General features: G+C 43.6%; 1 protein-coding gene and 1 gene segment (V, D, J or C); both read right to left on the reverse strand.

Moving 5' to 3' along the window:
• The window catches only part of LOC123583760 (disintegrin and metalloproteinase domain-containing protein 21-like), a 32,460-nt gene extending 21,891 nt beyond the window's left edge, over window positions 1-10,569 (reverse strand). The window contains 7 exon segments of the mRNA XM_045450850.1: window positions 7,384-7,571; window positions 8,047-8,785; window positions 8,788-8,877; window positions 9,637-9,915; window positions 9,918-9,968; window positions 9,971-10,021; window positions 10,024-10,569. Of these exon segments, the coding sequence (XP_045306806.1) occupies window positions 7,384-7,571; window positions 8,047-8,785; window positions 8,788-8,877; window positions 9,637-9,915; window positions 9,918-9,968; window positions 9,971-10,021; window positions 10,024-10,240 (1,615 nt within the window). The 5' untranslated portion in view covers window positions 10,241-10,569.
• A 9,731-nt stretch (window positions 10,570-20,300) lies between these two features.
• LOC123584380 lies at window positions 20,301-21,099 on the reverse strand. The segment is given in 2 exon segments: window positions 20,301-20,860; window positions 20,960-21,099. Coding segments are annotated over 2 exon segments (591 nt in total).
• Window positions 21,100-21,489: the final 390 nt, after the last annotated feature.

A 21,489-nucleotide genomic window follows, 5' to 3' on the forward strand; every position in this document is an offset into this window, starting at 1 on the left:
GTGGGCGGGGCTGCAGTCAGACCCATTGACTGCCCCCAGCCCACCGCTGGGGCCACAGTCACAGTGGTGTGTACCTTATCTTACCCTCTCCCAGGGGCAAGATTCATGTGGGGTGGTGTGGCCCCTGTCTGTGCTGCTTGCACACTTCCAGGCTTGGCGTGCTGCTTCGATAGGATCTGGCATATTAACCAGGGTGGATCCGCAAGGTGCACAGTGGCGGGAGGGGTAGGCTTAGCTCGCTTTGCCATCAGTGGTCCCCTGTGGTAGGGGCCCTGAAGCACCAGGAGGGAGGCAGACCCGTCGGAGGGATGGATCCACAGAAGCACAGTGTTGGGTGTTTGTGTGATGCAAGCAAGTTTGGTGACAGGAACTGGTTCCCTTTGGGATTTCGGCCGTGGGATTGGAGAGGGAGATGGCGCTGGCCACTGCCTTTGTTCCTGCCGAGCTGAGCTCTGTCTTCCGGGACTCATCCACTCCGCCTCCAGGTGTCCTCTTACTCTCCCCGCTCTCTGAGAGCAGAGCTGTTGACTGTTAGCATCCCAGATGTTAAGCCCCGCTGGCTGTCAGAACTCGCAGAGTTTGGCCCCTCCACTTTTGCAAGCCAGATTTTGGGGGCTGTGCCTTCCCGGGCGGTCTCCCCCTCCACCACCCTGGCTCCCTCCCGAGTGTCCGTAGAGCATGCACCGCCTCTCTACCCTTCCTACCCTCTTCCATAGGCCTCTTGTATGTGCTGCCTCTGGAGACTCTGTTCTGCTAGTCTTCTGGAAGTTTTCTGGGTTATTTAGGCAGATGTGGATGGAAACTAAGCGATCAGCATGATAAGGTGTTCTCCTAAGCTGCCATCTTCCCCTCTCTCCCCAAATAGGAATATTTTTAATAGAAATTGAAAGTAAAAATGAAGTTTTGTCTCTTGCCCGCCAAACGCAGGTTATTGGATAGCCAGCAAGGCATCTGAATGCCCTTGCTGTGGTTCAGCTCCTTCTTGGGAAATACCACCTCAGAGGAGATGTAGCACCATGAGGGATGATCTTGAGAACCTTGGACAGGAGCCAACACTGCCCAGAATGCAAACAGCAAGAGGGACGCACTTAGGGTGACCTGGCCCTCTGCCAGCCTCATGCCTCTGCTCAGGGACATCTGCCAGTGAGAATGGATAAATGGAGGATCCTCAGCAAAGCCAGATCTAGACCATCTGACAGAACAGAGGGCTGTGCTGGGCAGTCGGCACCCTACACCTGGGGGCCACCTGTGGGGTTAGGTAACAGTCCCAAGGTGTGGTATTGGGTGACCCTGCACATCAGTTTAGCTGGGGCACATGTGGCAGAGGCAGGCGGGCCCTGTCCAAGCATACTCACATGGACATAGTAGGGACTTGGACCCAGAGACATGGCTCTATTCAACACATTCCATCTTTCCTGTAGCTACTTGAATACAGAATATACAGTTTTAACACCATGAAGTTCTCTACCGCTTCCATGTCCTGTGGTACTGCCGGTTCACTTTCTGTGGATGACTACTTTTCCTCATTATGGAGACCACATCTTCCTACTTCCTTGGGATGTGGAGGTAGACGTCAATTTTGCCTTGGTACGTGTTGAAAAACATTGCTTTGTAATTTTACATGTCTTATTCTGGTTGGCTATTAGTTTGCAAGCCATTTGATCCTTTTGGTTGTTACTTTGAAGCTTCCTCTGAGTTTACTGAGGAAACATTTCCCAGTATTTTGTGTCATGATTGGTGAAGTACAAGGTTGTATTTTAGTATTTTCTTATGCCAGCTGGTGAGAACAGAAAGTACTTGTGACCATGTGTGAACTCCAGGATTTTTTCCCTCTAATCCTGTATTGTGATTCTTTCCAGGCTTCTGGCAGTCTCCTCCTATACATGTGGGGTTCCCTCCTCAGCTGGAGACACAAAGGGGCTGTCTGCTAGTGCCCAACTTGAGAGGAAGAGTGAATGTCCCCACTAGTTTTAAAATGCCCGCCTTCCTTTTACACAAAAACCAGATAGGGATACCGTAACACACCTAAAAACTACATGGGCAAAAATCTCCTTGACCTTGGCCTTGGAAATGATGTTTCGGATATGACTCCAAATGCACAGTCAATGAAGACCAAAATCAGTGAGTGAGAACACATCAAACTAAATATCTTCTGCTTAGGGAAAGACACATTCACCAAAGGAAAAGACATTTTACAGGGATGGAAAAAAAATGTAAAACGTGTGATATGAGGTTCATATCCAAAATTTAAAAAAAAAAAGCTTATTTTCCTGAATATTATAACAAGCAACCCAATTTAAAAAAAATGGGGGAGTAGAGGACTTGAAAGGGCATGTTTCCAAAGTCCATGTACAAACGTCCAGCAAGTGCATTAAAAGGTGCTCAACGTCACTCATCAGCAGAGACATGCAAATCAAAGCCACAATCCCATAACACCTCACACCTGTTATTATGGCTGTTACCATCAGACAAGAGATAACAAATGCTTGTGAGCATGTGGAAATAAGCAAACCTGGTACACTGTCCCTAGGAATGTAAACTGGTGAGATTACTACTGAAAGCAGTATGGAGAATTCTCAAAAAATTAGAAACAAAAGTATGGTTGTGCCCAGCAATCCCATTTCTGAGTGATATATACAGGGGATGAAGTCACTACATCAGAGATATGTGCACCCCATGTTCATTGCAGTCTTATTCTCCATAGCTGAGACACTGAAAAGACCTAACTGCTCATCAAGGGATTAATAGATAAAGATGTGAGATTAGATAGATAGATGGATGGATACAGAGATAGATAGATACATAGATAGATAGATAGATAGATGATAGATTTCATCCATATAAAAGTTAATCGTGCCATTTCTGACTACATGGATGAAGCTTGAAGACATTATGCTAAGTTAAATTAGTCAGACAGAGAAAGACACATTCTGTATGATCACAGTTACATGTGGAGTCTAGAAACATCAAATTCACAGAAACAGAGTGTGCAATGGTGGGTTCCAGGGACTGAGGGGCAGGGAAAATGGAGGGGGGGCATTGCTCAGTGTGTCCAAACTTCCAGTTAGAAGATAGACAAAAAGCTTCCATGGGTCTAATGTATAGTAAGATGACAATAATTAGTATACATATTGTATATTGAAAGTTGCTTTATGTTCTTACCAGAATTAGCTGAAGAATGTATTGACTAACTTCAACTTGGTAAGCATTTCGCATTATATACATGTATCAAGGCATCACATTCTACACCTTAACCTTACATAATGTTATATGTCGATTATCTCTCAATAAATCTGGGGCCAAAAAAAAAAAGGTATTCCTAGAAGACATTCCTATACACATTTGGCTAGTAATAATTTAACTATGCATGGACATGACTGCAAATCATACAATATGTGATATTAACCCTAAAGATGTTTATGCACAGAGAAGATTTCATACAAGTGTGCATGTGTCTGTGTTGGTGGGAATAATTTCATGTGATTCTGTCCACTCATAGAAACAACAGCCATAACAACAGGTGTTAGGACACTGGTGTTAAGTAGAGATCGTGGCATTTTTGAAGAAAATTAAAGGCATTATGGCCAGGGGATAGATCATGAGCAATTTGGGATGTAAAACAAAACAAAACAAAACAAAACTAGAATGGTGAACACTTTTCCTCATTGTGATTGGAACATAACATAAGATCTGTGTTTTCTTTCTACATCTCACAGCTTTTGTACTCCATTTCCCATATGAATGGCTTCCTTTGTGCTTAGTTGATATTTTGCAGTGACACATTTTCATTTGCTTCTTTGTTCCTTTTGTGCACATTCTTTAGATAGATCCTTTGGGTTTACCATGCCCTTACACAAAACACTCTAAAGCCGTAACAGTCTATTGTCAACTGATAACTACTTAAATTCAATCCCATGGACAAGTACACTTTAACGGCTCCACACCACTTCCCACTCTACTGATGTCACAGGCCACATCTGTATGTATTGTGTACCCACGAGCATTGATTTATACTCACACTTTATGCTTTTGTCTTTTGAATCTCACAAAAGAATTGGAAGTGTAGTAGAGGGGTAATGGCAGCCTCCTAGCAGCCTAAGATGTCCCTGTGTTGTCTCTCACACCCCTCCAAAACTTGGCATCCATCCACAAACAAATGTGCATTTTTGGGCCCTGTGGGATCCAGCTCCATATGCCAATGGACCCGTGAAGAGTCTTCCCTACACATGCATAGGTGAACATACCTGAGTGTGGCTATGGACTCTACAGTGACCCCTGAACCTGCTCCACCTTTCTTGTCTGTGGTCTCCGAGGTTCTGGGAAAGGGTCTTAGATGATCACACATGGACTGGAGTCTTTGTGGAAGTCCAACTTTCCAAAGAAAGTGAAAACTCTGACTTTAAATGATATCTTCATTCCCCCCATCCTTGTGCATTGTAGCATTATTTACAAGAACCAAAACACCCTATGTGTCCGCAGACAGAAGAATGGGTAAAAAGAAGTGTGGCCTGTATGTACAGTGGAATTCTATGATTCGTCCGTGAGAAAGAATGAAAACTTGCCCTTTGCGACAACATGGGTGGATCCTGAGGGCATCAGGATAAGTGAAGTAAGTCAGACATGTGGGAAATCAAATAGGTATGTCCTGGTGTAGGACATTACAGGGAACATATCGCAAAGCAGAACACTGCTTTCTGGCTTTGCTGAAAACAGCAGGCAATGCTTTGCTTGTGTGGTTAATGTGTATCTAGGAGTCACTAACTTCCCTTATCTCGTTAAAGTCTATCTAGGGAGCACTCATCACCCTTATCTAGTTAATATAGACCTAGGGGGCACTCGCTTTGCTTATCGATTTAATGTAAATCTAGGGGACACTCAGTTCCCTTATGTAGTTAACGTAATTCTAGTGGGAACACTAAAGTTCACTTATTTAGTTAATATTGATCTAGTGCAACTAGTTAATATAAATCTAGGGGGCACTGCGCTGATTTAGTTGAAATAAATTTAGGGGAACTCACTGTGATTATCTAGTTAATGTAAATCTGGGGGGCACTCAGTTCCCTTATGTAGTTAATGTAAATCTAGGGATCATTCACGTATCCAGTAAATTTTTATGTAGTGGGCACTCATTTAACTCACCTAGTTAATGTGAGTTTATGGGGCACTCGTTTCACTTATCTAGTTAATGTAAATCTAGGGGGCACTCATTTCCTTGTCTTGTTAATGAAAGTCTATGGGACACATTAGGTAAGCACACTTTGCTTATCTAATTAATGTATATCTAGGGAGCATTCAATTTGCTTATCTAGTTAATATCAGCATAGGGGGAACTCACTTTAATTATCCGGTTAATGTATGTTTAGGGGGCACTCACTTTGCTTTTCTAGTAAATGCAAATCTCGGGAGCAAGCTACACTTCCCATATCTAGTTAATGTCAATCTAGGGGACACACTCACTTTGCTTATGTAGTGAATGTAAATCTAGGGGGCAAGCTACACTTCGCCTAGATAGTTAATGTAAATCTAGGGAAACCTCACTTTGCTTATCCAGTATATGTATATCTATGGGCACTCTCTTCCTTATCTAGTTAATATAATTCTAGGGGCACTCCCTTCACTTACCTCCTTCATGTATATATAGGGGGCACTCACTTCCATTATGGAGTTTATATATATGTAGGTGGCACTCACTTCACTTTTGTAGTTAATACAAATCTAGGGGGCAGGTTAAACTTTGCTTATCTTTTATGTAAATCTAGGGGTCACTAACTTCACTTATCTGGTTATTCATCTAGGGGGCACTCACTTTGCTTCTCTTGTTAACATAAATCTAGAGGGCAGTCACTTTGCCAGTCTAGTTAATGTATATCAAGGGGGCACTCAGTTTATGGAGTTAATGTATATGTAGGGGGCAAGCTACACTTCACTTACCTAAGTAATATAAATCTAAGGGGCACTCACCTTGCTTATCCAGTTAATGTAAATTTAGGGGACACTCACTTAGCTTATCTAGTTAATGTAAATCTAGGGAGCACGCTACACTTTACTTATTTAGTCAATATAAATCTAATGGGCACCTGCTTAGCTTATCTGATTTGTGTATATCTGAGGGGGCACTCACTTTATCTAGTTAGTAAATCTAGGGGGCACACTACAGTTCACTTATCTAGTTAATATTACTCTAGGGGGCACTCACTTTGCTTAGCTCATTAATGTCAGTTTAGGGGGCCCTCACTTCTCTGATCTAGTTAATGTGTATCTAGGGGGACCTCTGTGCACACACAATGAACTTTGGGTTCTTTCCCCTGTTAATCCAGGTCATGTGAACTTAGTTCTTGGTCTACAAGAACATTTGGTTGAGAATTTCTTCCTCCCCTTCACCTTTCTAGGCTCTAGGTTCAGCCATATTCTGCTTGTCAGCCCAGACCCAGCACTATACTTGAAGCCCACATCGCTGTGTGCTGGTGTGTAGACTCCCATCAATTAGTGGGTGTGGCCTGTGGGTGCTAGATCCTCCACAGGACCCATTCTTACTTTATCCTGAAGGTAAACTCACGTTTCCAGCACATGTATGGTGTTAACTGAATAGGTCTGCATCTGTAACACGTGTGTCCAAACAGACAGAAGGGCTGATGTTACTCCACAGTTCACTTAGCATCCTTCTGTAGTTTACTGAGCAGGTGGCCGGGGCACCTGTTTGGCCCTCCTTCCCAAACATTCCTGGATGCATTCTTGTTGGGAACATGCAGTGTGGCTGCACGGGAATTTCAGGAGGTGCTGGGAAAGTATGATTACCTGTTTGCCCTGGAACGTGGAGAATATGTGTACACATGGCAGTCTAATATTTTGTGTAACCATGTGTCTTTGAGACAAAGTGCATGCATGGGGACACATTGGTACAACTTACAAGACTATCTGCACCAACAAAAGGATTCTAGGTATGAACTGAAGTGAAACTGCTGTTATGTGCTTCATGTGTTTTACATCTATTGGTGAATTATGGGATAAATTCTTATTCCAAAGTAATTTCTGAAACAGTTACTATTAGTTCTGAAAATTTCCTAATCAATTACTATTAAAAAGTTGTATATTTTCAATTCAGAAGAAAATAAACAGACTTTAATATCACTATTATGATTTAAAATATATTCTAGACAACTGTAAAAATAGTAAAAAATATTTAGAAAAATGGTCCCTAACTTTCCACAGGCTCAAGTCTGCAGGATTTCTAGAAGGTTCTTGGGAGAACCAAAGTGGAAATCCTAGGCAGAGCCTCATCTAAGGATGAACTCACTGAAAAATAGAGAAAAGAAGGAGAAAAGGGGTTCATACTCATCAGGCTCCCTCGGAATGCCAGAGACATCCATAGGCACTTGTGCCTACCTTTCTGATTGATTTCACTGGGGGCTACTTTCAGCCTTATAGTCTCAGTCCCCCACATTCGGAAATTTGCTCTCCAGGGAGGCACAGCTTGCACTGGCTGGGGTCGAATCCATGTCCCTTTCCCTGACAGCCCACAGACACGCCAGTGTGGGACAGGCAGTATGGGTGGGTGGTAGCCCTCCATCACCCTGAACCCATATTGGGACCAGGAAATGAGAGGTCACCTGAAGAATGAGACAAAGCTCAGTGTGCAAGAGCACAGTTTTGGGGAAAATTCATGACTTTGTCCCTAAGGAGCTTGTGGCAACTTCTCTTATTTCTGGAACCAGAAACCTCAGCCCAAGACACAGCTGCTGACTCAGGTCTTCTGCACAGAGTCTTAGGCACTGTTTAGGCTCTTACAGGCTTACACAAATACATAGACGCCACAAGCATGCAGTTTTCAAGTTTTATTTCAGAGTTCTGCTCAGTGACGCATCAGAGACCTGGTGTCAGGTCCATGATGTGCCTGTGGACCCCTGTGTCTCCCGCAACCCCCGGAAACGTGGATGTTAGCTGTGCCGCCTCATTACTGTATTTTCACAAATGAGCCACGTGGCTTGTCTATAGTTGTTTAGGGGTCTGGAGGCTGAATTATGCATTGTCTTGATCAACAGTCTCTACCGTAACTTTCTGTCTGTTGATAGTTCTGACATTTCCGGCAACCCCAAAGAGGAATGCAGCATTAAGGCATAGATTCTAGCAAAGATCACTCTGAGATATACCACGGATTCACGACTTTGCCTGACTGACCGCATTCTTCTTGGAGGGGGTCCACTGTCTGTGCTCCCACCAGTGCCTCGTTCAGTGCACCACGGAGGATCCCAGCCTACGTGGCAATGGCAGTTCCTGTTATTGTTGCATATCCCTCTGTGACTGCATTTCTCCGGGATACAGTCATAGTTCAGCTGAGCCACACTGCCATTGCAGTAGGTATCCTGACAGAACTTTCCAGGAGCACAGGGGGTACCGGTTCTCACATGACCAATATCGGTTGTTCCTGTGCTACGATGCGAATCCAGCCCAAAACACCAGAACCCTGAGATCTCAGACTGATGAAATCCAACATGCTCTTGCAGCTGAGGGAGATGGGTGACGTTACTACGCTGCAGCCTTCCACACTGCATGTCTGTGGGGGAACAGGGTTTAGATTTGAATACCCCTGGGTCTCTGCTGCAGTGTCCATATCGGCTGCCTTTTTGATTTATGGTATAGCAGACATTTTCAGCCTTCACAGCATTTCTGCCAAAGATTTCTTGGCAGTGCATAGTGCGGTCAGTGCAGTTTCCATGATGGCAGCAGCCCTCTTCAGTGCACGCGGTTCCATCTTGCATATGGAAGTCATCAGGGTACGCCAAGGTCACCCATGGCAGGACTCTGGAAGATCACGTATATTTTGGATTGGTCTGCAGGGTGTCCTAGCAGCGGAGTTGGTGCAGTCTGTATAGCATCTGCCTGTATTACATTTGCCCCCATGGGTTCAGATACAACCACGCATAGAGCCTAGATTGCCATAGCACTGGTTGAATGAGCCGCAGTCACACTGCTTTCCTGGATCCACTATGTAGTTTCCATAATGATAGTGGGTCAGGCTTTTATTTAAATGCACCATTTCAGTGTTGAACATGCACTTGCCTGTTCCACAATTCATTATGTGCTGCATATGAATGAAGGAACAGTTACTGAAAGCTTCCATTATACCAGTTAGTTGGGTCCTAAGGCAGCTGGACCTTTTTTGGCAAGCACATTCATCAGTGTCAATGCACAAGCCACAATTTCTTGCCATCTGATGTGTTGCTATGACAGACAAGAGTAAATAATGTCTGCCTAAATAACCCAGAATGATGGCATATAACCCATTGGTGGATGGCATATAGAATATACAACTGGAGTGCCATGAACCTCATGGGGCCCATCTCAAATCACATCAAGGGTGTTTTAAGAAATCGAAAATACTTTGACTCATACTATTGAAGAGAAAAAAAAGGGGGTTCTGATGCAACACATAATTGCCTGTGTGAGCTTGATGTCTCTCACTATAAATGACCATGAAACGAATAACTTACATCAATACCATGAAATATTGACTCAATTAGGCTAACTAGCCTTATTTGGAACTGGGCACCTTTTTCCACGTGGTTAACACACTATACATTGTTTTGAAACTGAGAGCAAGTCCTTTGAAAATTCTGTGATGGTATGAACAGAACTTACTAGAGATCCTTGGGGTTGCACTGGCATTTCCTTGAGGAACAGGGGGTCCCCTGTCCTCCTTATATCCTAGGTTATAAGTGGGTCCCATTGCACAGATGTCTGCGACTCTCTGAGAAACAAAGTGTTCAAACCATTGGAAATAACTGAGGGGTCTCATTTCATAAGCAAGTTAATCCAACTTCATGATATCTTCAAGGCTGCCATAGCCTGTGTCAATTGTGACCATGGAGAAAGGAATCTCGTCCAGGTAGCCGAGGTAGTAACAGTCTGGAGGCATGAAGGGTAGTCCATCTGCAAGGCTCCCTGAGCATCCTGAGTCATCATCAGCAGAGTCTGGACCAAAAGAGTTTCTTGTGCCGCATGTGCATAACATGTCTCTTGCCCCAAAACGCAGGCTATAGGACAGACATCCAGGCATCTGAATGCCCTTGCTGTGGTGCGGCTCCTTCTTGGGAATTACCACCTCAGAGGAGATGTAGCGCCATGAGGGATGCCCTTGAGAACCCTGCACAGGAGCCAGCACTGCCCAGAATGCAAACAGCAAGAGGGGCGCCCTCAGGGTGACCTGGCCCTCTGCCAGCCTCATGCCCCTGCTCAGAGACATCTGCCAGTGCGAATGGATAAATGGAGGATCCTCAGCAAAGCCAGGTCTAGACCATCAGACAGAACAGAGGGCTGTGCCAGGTGGCCAGCACCCTGCACCTGGGGGCCACCTGTGGGGTTCGGCAACAGTCCCAGGGTGTGGCATTGGGTGACCTTGCACATCAGTTAAGCTGGGGTGGATGTGGGAGGGGCAGGTGGGCCATGGGCAAGAGTGGTCACATGGACATGGGTAGGGATTTGGACCCCGAGGCATGGCTCTAGTCAACACCTTCAGTCTTTCCTCCAGCTACTTGCATATGGGCTATGCAGTTATAACACCCTGAACTTCTCTACCAATTCCATGTCCTGTGGTTCTGCTGGGTCACTTTCTTTGGATGACTCCTTTTCCTCATTACAGAGACCACTGCTTTTGCTTCCTTGTGATGTGGAGGTAAACATTGTCAATTTTACCTTTATGGGTGATTCAAAAAATCTCTTTGTAGTTTTATGTGTCTTATTCTCCTTGGCTATTAGTTTGCAAGCCATTTGATCCTTTTGGTTTTGCTTTGAAGGTTCCTCTGAGTTCACTGAGCAAAACATTTCTCAGTATTCTGAGTAATGATTGGTGAACTACAAGGTTGTATTTTAGTATTTTCTTATGCCAGCTGGGGAGAACAGAAAGTACTGCTACCATGTGTGAGCCCCAGGGGTCTTCTCCTCTAATCCCTTATGGTAGTTGTTTCCTGGGCTCTGGCAGTCTCCTCCCATGTGGTTTGGTTCCCTCTTCAGCTGGAGATGCAGGGAAGTTGAGGTTACTTTGGCAGCTTGTACCATGGAGTCTGCCCATGATCAAAAGATGGTATTGACCGTGGTACTCCCTTGCTTGCTTAAGAACCCTCTATTGCTTTAAAACGCCCTGGGTCAGGGAGAAACCTCAGAGTTGGCATTTGGACAAGAGTTTGCCTTTTCCCCAAAGGCTGGCCTTCTGAATATAGCTCAAATTCCTTTCCCACCAAAACGAAAACTTTGAACATTGACCTTTCCAGCAACAGGCAGCTGAATTTGGGTTTTGATGACAATGAAATGGAGAGTGAAATGGCAGTTTCCAGGGCCTGGCAGGGAGGGTCAATGAAGAGTAGATCTCAAGGGCTATGATTTTGTGTTATGCAAGATGATTAAGTTCTAGAGGGGTCTCCACATCATTACCCCTGTAATTAACAATACTGTAATGTATGGTTAAAATTCTGTGAAGAGTGTGGGTCTCATGTTCAGTGAGATCTTACCACAGTATAAAAGTGGAAGACACGAGTTTTGCTTCTCACACAACAGTGTGCTGAACTGCATGGACACACTCTCTACTGATAATTCGAAAACAATTTAAAAAAACTTACACGTTTTGTAAACTAACTCTGAGGATATGTCCTTTACAGATATCTTCTTCTATTCCATAGGTTGCTTTTTTGTCTTGTTGATTGTTTCCTTCACTGTGCAGAAGCTTGCTATTTTGAGGTAGTCTCTCTTTATATATAATTTTCTTGTATTATATTAATGTAAATTCAAGTCTGTTAACATACAGTGTAGTACTGATTTTAGGGGTAGAATTTAGAGAACCATCGCATACATATAACACGCAGTTCTCATTTCACCCAGTGCCCTCCTTAATGGCCACATGCCATTTAGCCCACCTCCCCCACTTCCCCTCAGTTTGTTCTCTGTATTTAAGAGTGTCTTCTGGTTTCCTCCCTCTCTGTTTTGATTTATTTTATTTTTCCTTTCCGTATGTTGAGTTTCTTCTATTCCACTAATGTGAGAAATGATAGGATATTTGACTTTTTCTGACTGACTTGTTGCACTTAGCATAATACACTGTAGTTCCATCCACATTATTGTAATTGGCAAGATGTCATTCTTTTTGATGGCTAAGTAATATTGCATTGTATATATTTACAATTATATTTGCAAGTAATACTACATTGAATGTTTACTATGTGGAATATGAATAAAATCTCAAATGATGTATTTACAGTGTCTGCAAATGGCCATGTTGACATACAACCCACGAAGAAGCATTTATTGCAGAAAATATACTACCAGAAAGAATACCTAGAATATTTGAACTAAGGTATGTTCTTTTCCTTTCCCACCCCAGATCAGCAAGTAGAAACTCCAGTGCAAGTAACTGGGACTATAGGCATGTGCCACTGAGCCTTGCTGCAATCTCCTCTCCAGACTGTTGTAGCCAATACACACGGTTCCCGGTGACCAGCTCTTGTTCAGAGGACTCTTTCCCAGAGGGACAGGATGTCAGTGACCCTAAGCTGTTTGCTGTTGAGGCCAAGCCCCAGCAGGTGCCACTGAGATGTGCGACTCACTCATTGTTGGCAGCCCCACTCCCAGGAAGGAAGCTCTGCCCTGGGCACAGTCCACTAGGGATGCTGGGAACCTGATCACCCCAGACCTGACTTGTATGGCAGGAGTCTCATGCCACCAGGACAAGAAAGCCACAAGGCTGAAGCTGCCAGCCACCCCTAAACAGAGCCCTCAGTTTCCAAACTGTTTGGAATCCTGTTTATCCCTGACACCCCCTGCAGCTGCAGACCTTTGCCCAGAGTATTGCCCAGGGTAAGGGGGAGATGGAGCAATCCTCTAAATCAAGGAGCAAATCTGTTCCTATAGAACTGACTTCATTTCCAGCTGAGTGTGAGGAAGGTCTGGCCCTCATGTTGTGGGAGAGTCAGGTGCAGAAGACCAATAGTTTCAGTGGAGGATTCCTAACCTACTCCTGCTCACCTGCAGGAGAGAGCCAGAGCCAGGGACAGTGGAGGGAACAGCTCCTGTCAGAACACATGTGAGATTATGGCCTCAACAACTCTCCATTCAGAGGAGTCCGAGGTTGTAGGGTTCAGTCTGTGGCGACTCCATATATCAGAGGGTGGTTGAACATAGGAGTGCTCTCAAATGAAGCAGAGTATCTCATCATGTGGTTTGGGAAAGAAAGAGATAAGGAATGCCCAACCAAACCACTGTCACCATGGTCTGGCTGTGTGAATGTCCCAGGTCACACCACCTCTGTAATTATGGGACTACTGCCCTTCCCTCCACATCATGTCTTTGGTTTCACCTGGTTTCAGATGTGCATCAGTAGTGTCACATTTCTTTGGCAAAGCATCCTATTGATGGAAGTTTCGTAGTTGGTTTATTCCTTTATATTTAGAAAGAATTTTGCCTTATTCTGACCTTTTAACCCTAAGAAAGATGCTATAAATATTTACACACCATTTATTTTCTGAGCATGGGATTTCATTCTTCAGGGACAAATACTCGGGAGTGGTATTTCCAGGTTCCTTTTTATGCCATCCATGTATACTTTCATAAGCAACAGCCAACGGTTTTCCAGAGCTGGTGTTTATTTGTCAATCCTTCCTGCATTGTTTGAGGCCCCACGTATGCTGGATGCTCACCTGGATGTGCTGTCAGTGTTGTTTTCATTCCGGAGCCATTGGGATGTGTGTATAGGGCGTCTATTGCGTTCTTGATTTGAATTTCCCTGGCAGTTGATAGTGTGAAGAGTCTTCTCCAGTCCGTAACTAATGTGTCTATAACCTCAAGGATAAGATGTCTACTACACAAGGCTGTGCTTGTTTTATGGAGGTTTGTTTCCTTTCTTCCTATTGACTGTTGAGGGTTCTTAGCATATTCAAGATGTAGGTCCCTTGGTGGTTATGCAATTTGTGAATGTTGTCTCTTACTCTGTAACTTATCTTACTATTGGTATTCACGTGGGCAGATAAGCGTATTTGATTTTCACAAAGTCTATTGATACCATTTCTTTTTATGGGTGTTGTGTTCTTAGCTATAGTTTTCATTTTCTTGATGATTGATTGCTTGTGACTAATATTTTTTAAAAATGTTTATTCTTGATAGAGAGAGAGAGACAGAACGTGAGCTGAGAAAAGCAGAGAGAGAGGGAGACACAGAATCTGAAGCAGGCTCCAGGTTCTGAGCTGTCAGCATAGGGCCTGACAATGGGGCTCAAACCCTCAAATCGTGACATCGAGACCTGAGCTGAAGTGAGACACTTAACCGACTGAACCAGCCAGGCACCCCACTGATTTCTTGACTTACAATGTAACTAAAAGTCCTGTTTTTTTCTGGTTTCTCTCAACGTTGACTTGTTTCCTATTTGGTCTCTGGTGACTTAGAGTTTTGTCGTTTGTTTTTAAATTCATAGACTCTTGCAAATCATTTTTGTGGCATGGTTTTTCATGATATATGGGAATTATGTGGAAATATATGAAATTGAATTTCAAATTTTACAAGAGTTGCCATTCTGTGTCTCTTTGGCCAGACTGCTCATCAGATTTGATAGATATGCTCCTGGGGTCAAAAAACATGTTTACGTTTTCAGGTGGTGGGCTTTCTATATGTCTCAGGAGCCATTGAGCTGTGTGCACACAACCAAGTTCTTGACACAATTTTTCCTTCGCAATTCTATGTGAAACCCTCCAAATCCATTTTTTTGCATTGCCATATTTAGACACTTCATGAATAGAATGCATTGAAACTCTTGTATCATTTCCTAAAATTATTTTACTCTTGTGTGTTTGGGACTGTAATTTTTCTTCTTCCTTCCAAGGGGAGCTCATATCCGCATTTGTGGGATTCTTCCAGGCTTCTCATCTCTTAATACTTTTCCAACGTGCTATGCAGTTTTTGACCAAATGAATACTTAGGTTTATTTGTACTCTACCACATTGGGTGATAGGAGCCGCGAGACAGGCTGCATCATATGGGCGTTTTTTTTGTCCCCTTGTATGTTATCTGTCATATTGAATGTTTATAGAACATCTAGCCTCTCACTTTCATGAACCACTAACAGGGAACATGGTTCTCTTCAAGAGACAGGAAAGGAAGACAAGGGAGCTGAGACAGCAAATCGGGGAAGGAAACCCAGAGCTTCTCAGGAAGCGTCAACTGTCCACACTTTCCAGTTCTGCAGATGTGGGTCCCTGCTGAGGCCCAACCTGGGTTCTTGTGCAGGTGTCTGGACAAGCTGCCCATGATGTGTGGGCACAGTGGAGTTGGGAAGGGCAGCTGTGGTTTGAATTCCAGCCCACCAGGCACTGCTGTGAAAATTCATGAGTATGTTAATTTATGTCCACCATCAGTTAGGGATATAATGAGTAAATGCAAGACGTTAGACTCACTCCCTTAGATTCCATGTTCATGACAATTTGTGACAATTCTCCCTTCCTTTTTTCCACGTTTTAAATTTTTTCAGTTCGTGTTTATTTGTTAGTTAACATATTGTGTAATATTAATTTCAGTAGTAGAATTTATTGGTTCATCACTTACATTAACACCCAGTACTCATCACAACACGTGGCCTCCTTAATCCCCAACACCCATTATCCCATCCCCCACACACCTGCCTTCCAGCAACCCTCAGTTTGGTCTCTAACCTTAGAGTTTATTTTTATGATTTCTTGCTCTTTTTCCCCTTCCCCTAGATCTAAATTCCCCATATGAGGAAATCATATGGTGTTTGTCATCTTTGACTGACTTACTTTGCTTAGCATGATACCCTCTAGCTGCATCAACACCTTTGCAAATGGCAAGATTTCATTCTTTTTTATGACTGAGTAATATGCCATTCTATACATATAGCAGATTAATCACATGGTGGACTTTTGGTCTCTTTCCTCAGTTTGGCTGTCATAGTTAATGCTGCTGTAAACATTGGGGTGCATGTACTTCCTCAAATCAGAAGTTTTGTATGCTTTGGATGAATTCCTAGTAGAGCAATTGCTGGAGTGTAAGGTTGTTTGATTTTTAGTTATTTTTTAAATTTTTTTTAACGTTTATTTATTTTTGAGACACAGAGAGAGACACAGCATGAATGGGGGATGGGCAGAGAGAGAGGGAAACACAGAATCGGACGCAGGCTCCAGGCTCTGAGCCATCAGCCCAAAGCCCGACACGGGGCTCGAACTCGCGGACCGCGAGATCGTGACCTGAGCCGAAGTCGGACGCTTCACCGACTGAGCCACCCAGGCGCCCCTGATTTTTAGTTTTTAAACTGTTTTCTGGAATGGTCCGGGCACTTTGCATTCCCTCCAAGAGTATAAAAGGGTTCCCTTCTCTCCTCATCCTCATCAATATCTGTTGTTTCCTGAGTTGTTAATTGTAGCCATTCTGACAGGTGTGCCGGCATCTCTCATTGTAGTTTTGATTTGAGACCTTTCTTCTTTCTTGAGTTTGGCCTGGACTGCTATATATTTCACTCTTCCATCAACTTTGCTGCATCCAGATGGTTTGGAACTGGCATGTTTTCATTTTCATTTGCTTCCATGTATTTTTTATTGCTTCTGTAATTTCCTGAAAATCTCATTCAGCTTTTACTACAATGTTCTTTAACCTAATGTATTGGTGGTGTTGCCCAAACTTTTCTTGTGGTCGACTTAAAGTTTCATAGTGTTGTGGTTTGAAAATACGCATGGAATGATCTCAGTCTTTTTGTACTTGTAGAGGGCTGATTTGTGACATAGTATGTGATCTGTTCTGGAGAATGTTCCATGCACACTCAAAAAGAATGTGCATTCTGGTGCTTTAGGATGGAATGTTGTGAATATATCTGTTAAGTCCATTCAGTCCATGTGTCTTTCAAAGCCATTGTTTCCTTATTGATTTTCAGCTTAGATTGTCTTTCCATTGTTGTAAGTGGAGTGTTAACGTTCTCTATTCCTACTATTGTCTATTATCAATGAGTTTCTTTATGGTTCTTATTAATTGAGTTATATATTTCAGTGCTTACATTTTTGGGGTATAAATATTTAAAGCTTCAGATCTTCTTGTTGGATAGACCCCTTTATGATGATATACTGCCTTCCTGATCTCTTGTAACAAACTTTGGTTTGAAAACTAGTTAGTGTGATATGAGTGTGGTACTACAACTTTCTTTTGACTTCCATTAGTATGATAAATTGTTCACCCTCCCCTCACTTTCAATCTACAGGTGTTTTAGTTTGAAAATGAGTCAATCTTGTGCAGTGTATAGAAGGATCTTGTATTTGTTTTTATCCATTCTGGTATCCTATGTCTTTTGATTGGAGCATTTTGTCCATTTACATTCACAGTAATTATTGATAGATACAAACTTAGTGCCATAGTGTTACCTCCAAAGTCATTGTTTCCGGAGATTTTCTCTGTTTATTTCTAGTCTTTGTTACTTTTAGTCTTCCTTTCCCACTCAAAGGGTCCCCTTTAATTTCTCTCAGGGCTGATTTAGAGGCCATGAACTCCTTTGGTTTTTGTTTGTCTGGGAAATTCTATCACTCCTTGTATCTGGATGACTGCCTTACTGGAGAAAGTATTCATAGCTGCATAGTTTTCAATTGCGCATGTTGAGGATACGATGCCACTCCCTCCTTGCATGAAGGTTTCTGTAGAGACATCTGCCATAGTTTTTTTTTTTTTAATCTTCCCTTGTTAGTTAGCAACTTCTTTTGTGTTGATGCTTTTATGGTTTTTCTTTATCTGGATATTTTGCCATTTTCCTATGATATGTCTCAGTGTTGGCCTGCTTTTTATTTTAGTTTTTATTTTAATGGGTGTTCTCTTTGCCTCCTACATGTGGATGTCTGTTTCCTTCCCCAGCTTGTGGAAATTTTCACTATAATTTACTCAGCTAAAATGTATCCCCCTTTTTCTCCCTCTTATTCTTTTGGGACTCCTTTCAAAAGAATGTTATTACAGTTTATGGAGTTGCTGATTTTCCTAAGTGTACGTTTGTGATGCAATATTTTAAATTTCCTCTTCTTTCCAACTTCATTTCCCCCATAATTTTATCTTCTATGTGCCTTCCTCATTCATCTGCTTCTTTCAGCCTTGAGGTCATTACATCCAATCAGTTTCACATCTCGGTTACAACATTTAAAATTTCATCCTGACTAGTTTTTAGGTCTTTTCTGTTTGCAGTAAGGGTATCCCTCATGTCTTATATATTTTCCTCAAGCACAGCTAGTATCCTTATGATATTTTTTGAAAATCCTGTTTCATTATGAGAGTTTTTAGAAATTCTGTTTGAGGCACATTAGTTTATGTGTTTTAATTATATGCCTCACACTGACCTTTTATCATTTTTTCTTTTAGGATGAATTCCTCCATCATGTTGTTGTCTATGTCTCTGCCTTCTTAAATGTTTTAGAAAATCCTGTTATCTTTTCTGCTTCTAGGGTAGTATCTTTATTGAGAAGTGTTCACATACTGTCCAGGGCCTGACACTTCATGAAGCATTTGTTTTATGTTCCGTGGCACTGTGCTGTTGTGTTTTGGCTGCTCTGTCCCTCAGGAGAGTCCTCTGCAGATTTTCTCCTTGCCTCCAGTGGGGAGTGTTGGACCTTGTGCCCAGTGTTGTGAGTTTTCACTAGGTGAGTTTGGTCTGCTTGTTAAAAGAGGCTAATTCCTATCTCCCCTAGAGGTGAGGATATGCCTCACTGTATGATCAGCTGACTTGGTGCGTGTGGGGGTTTACGGTGGTCTTTGGAGGAAGGGATGCAGTGGTGTTCTGGTTTCCAGGCACTCTTTCCTAGTAAGCAAACACTTGATGGGGGCTGGAGTAGGTGGAGCTTGGTGTTAGTGGCTCAGCTTCCACTGGGGATGCTGTGCTGCTGAGTGAAATCTGTCCATGCTGATTGGTGGGTGGAAATATTGGCATCAGCTCCCTGTCTAGTCCCTGGAGTTGGAGTTCCCAGCCTCCCCTGTTCAGGAAGCCCTCACACAGAGAGAACACTTGTGGGTCCCAGGCTTCCATCAGAATTGCTTTCACCCTGTGTGCGTCCAAGCCTTTGGCCCCTCTGGTGGCACAGGGCTCTTATGTTTTATCGCAGGAGCTCTAGCTGGGTTTGAAAACTCCAAATTGTGTGAACTCAATATGACAGGGACCCCACTGATCCTCTGGGAGAGGGTCTTGATGTGCTGTGCCTGGAGCTGGTTTACCCCAGATTGTCAGTTGCATGAACACTAGGGGCTTGGAGTACATGGTGAAGAACAACCAGAAGGCAGCATCCAGCTAGCTGCTCTCAGAAGAGGCTCCTATGCTAATGATCAGGGAATTTTAATGGTGCCTGTCAGCTCTCCTGTCGTGTGAGAGCCAATGCCCCGTCTCCCAAATGCACTGCAGGAAGGGAATTGTCTCTCCCCATGTGACCCAGGGGATACTCAGACCACAGTTCCCCTTATGGGCTCTGCCCTCCTCCACAGAAGCACTGCTGTGCCCACCAGACTCCACCCCAATGATGGGATCGACTTTTAAATCTTCAGTCTTTGAGCCCCACGTTTACAGGAGGTTGACGTGTCGTTATTAACTTCCTGGGTTATCTTGACTGCGTCATGGGTGCCCAGATTCACCACTGTTTCTGTGGATGTCTGCGATGTGTCCCAGAAGATATTGGCATTTCCATCCATGGTTTCTTTCTGCCTGGGCACCACCCATTCCATTAAATTTGTGAATAGAATCTGATGCAGATGGAGGACGAATTCCCTCGTTTTTACTTCCCATGTGCTTGTTTGAACTGGAATATTGGTCTCCTCTGGCCCTTTTTCTGAGAGTTACATCATCAGCTCTCCACGTTCTGAGACCAGACACTATTCAGAATCAGACAAGAATTACATCACTGGTTTTCCTGGGTCTTCAGCTTGTGACAGTAGATCATGGGACTTCTCAACATATTTAGTTGTGGAAACCAATGACCTTTGGGTTGTGTTCCTCAGGGGAATCTTGACTAATACATGGAGATTGTTTGTCTCTCCTTTAGAGTAATTGAATAAAGCTGTAGCTCATTTAAAATCCTGAATAGCAAAGGGCTATGAAGAAAGTGTCACGTTGTTTGACTGGGACAAGGGCTGGGTGAGGATAAGGAGGTGTGGGATCCTGTGGTCCTGGCTGCACAGGGAGCACATCTGGGAATCCTGTAAAGGTGCAGCTGTTGTGCCTCAGGAAATCTGTAATTCACTCATGTTGAGGGACCAGAGTAAGCAAGTGCAAACAACTGTGTCTTTGTGCATGTTAGTCTAGTTTCCCTATGACAACCCAGTTGCTAATTCAGAGAGTTAATAGGTAAACACAGAATCATATAACCAGGGAGGCTCCCTGGGGAAACTGCTGTGTGGAGAGGAAGCCCCAGACCCTGACAGGAAACCTGCCTGTAACCTCTATCTGCACCTGCGCCTGGGAACACAAAGGAGAATTGTGCATAGTGTGCGCCCCCTGGTGGTGCTGATCCCCTCCTGCAGGGAGGTTTGTGTCTGGGCTCCCAGTGAGGTCCCCTCACTGTGTCTTTCGCACAGTAATATGTGGCCGTGTCCTCGGTCTTGAGGTTGTTCATCTGCAGAGACACCGTGTTCTTGGCGTTGTCTCTGGAGATGGTGAATCGGCCCTTCACGGAGTCTGCGTAGCCTGTGCTACCTCCACTATAACTAATTCCTGAGACCCACTGCAGCCCCTTTCCTGGAGCCTGGCGGACCCAGCTCATTCCATAGCTACTGAAGGTGAATCCAGAGGCTACACAGGTGAGTCTCAGGGACCCCCCAGGCTTCACCAGGTCTCCACCAGACTCCACCAGCTGCACGTCACACTGGACACCTGCAGACACAAGACATGTTGGTCAGGAATCTGTCACACATTCACTGTTTCACTCATATCCATTCACAGACTCAATGTCCCTCGTTCACCATGAATTACCTTTTAAAAGGGCAACCAGGAACACCCAGCCCAGCACAAACTCCATGGTGAGGTGTGTGTGTTCTGTGCTGATCACAGAATGGGAACACCTGGGACTCCTGGGGCTGGGGCTCGACTCCCAGCTGCACGGTCGGGCTGGGTTGGTTTTATCAGCACAGAGTGGGCCCCATTTGCATGTCCTCTGACATATATATCAAGCCCCAGACTTAGATTTGATTGTGTAAAAGTGACTGACAGGGTTAGGGACGCACTTCTACATTAGTTTGTGTGGATGGCGGTGTGACAATATGAAGAATTTTTTTTTTCAGTTTTGGATTTTTACCTTTATTACTGGAGGCTTCGGCATAATCTTTAAGAAACATTTACCTCAACAGCATGATCACGCATTATTTTCTTAAAATATTTTAATTTTTTAATTTTTAATTAGTATTTATTTTTAGTTTTAAAAATTAACATCCAAATTCGTTAGCATATAGTGCAACAATGATTTCAGGAGTAGATTCCTTAGTGCCCCTTACCAGTTTAGCCCA

This window comes from Leopardus geoffroyi, chromosome B3, assembly GCF_018350155.1.
Source record: "Leopardus geoffroyi isolate Oge1 chromosome B3, O.geoffroyi_Oge1_pat1.0, whole genome shotgun sequence".
Classification (NCBI taxonomy): Eukaryota; Metazoa; Chordata; class Mammalia; order Carnivora; family Felidae; genus Leopardus; species Leopardus geoffroyi.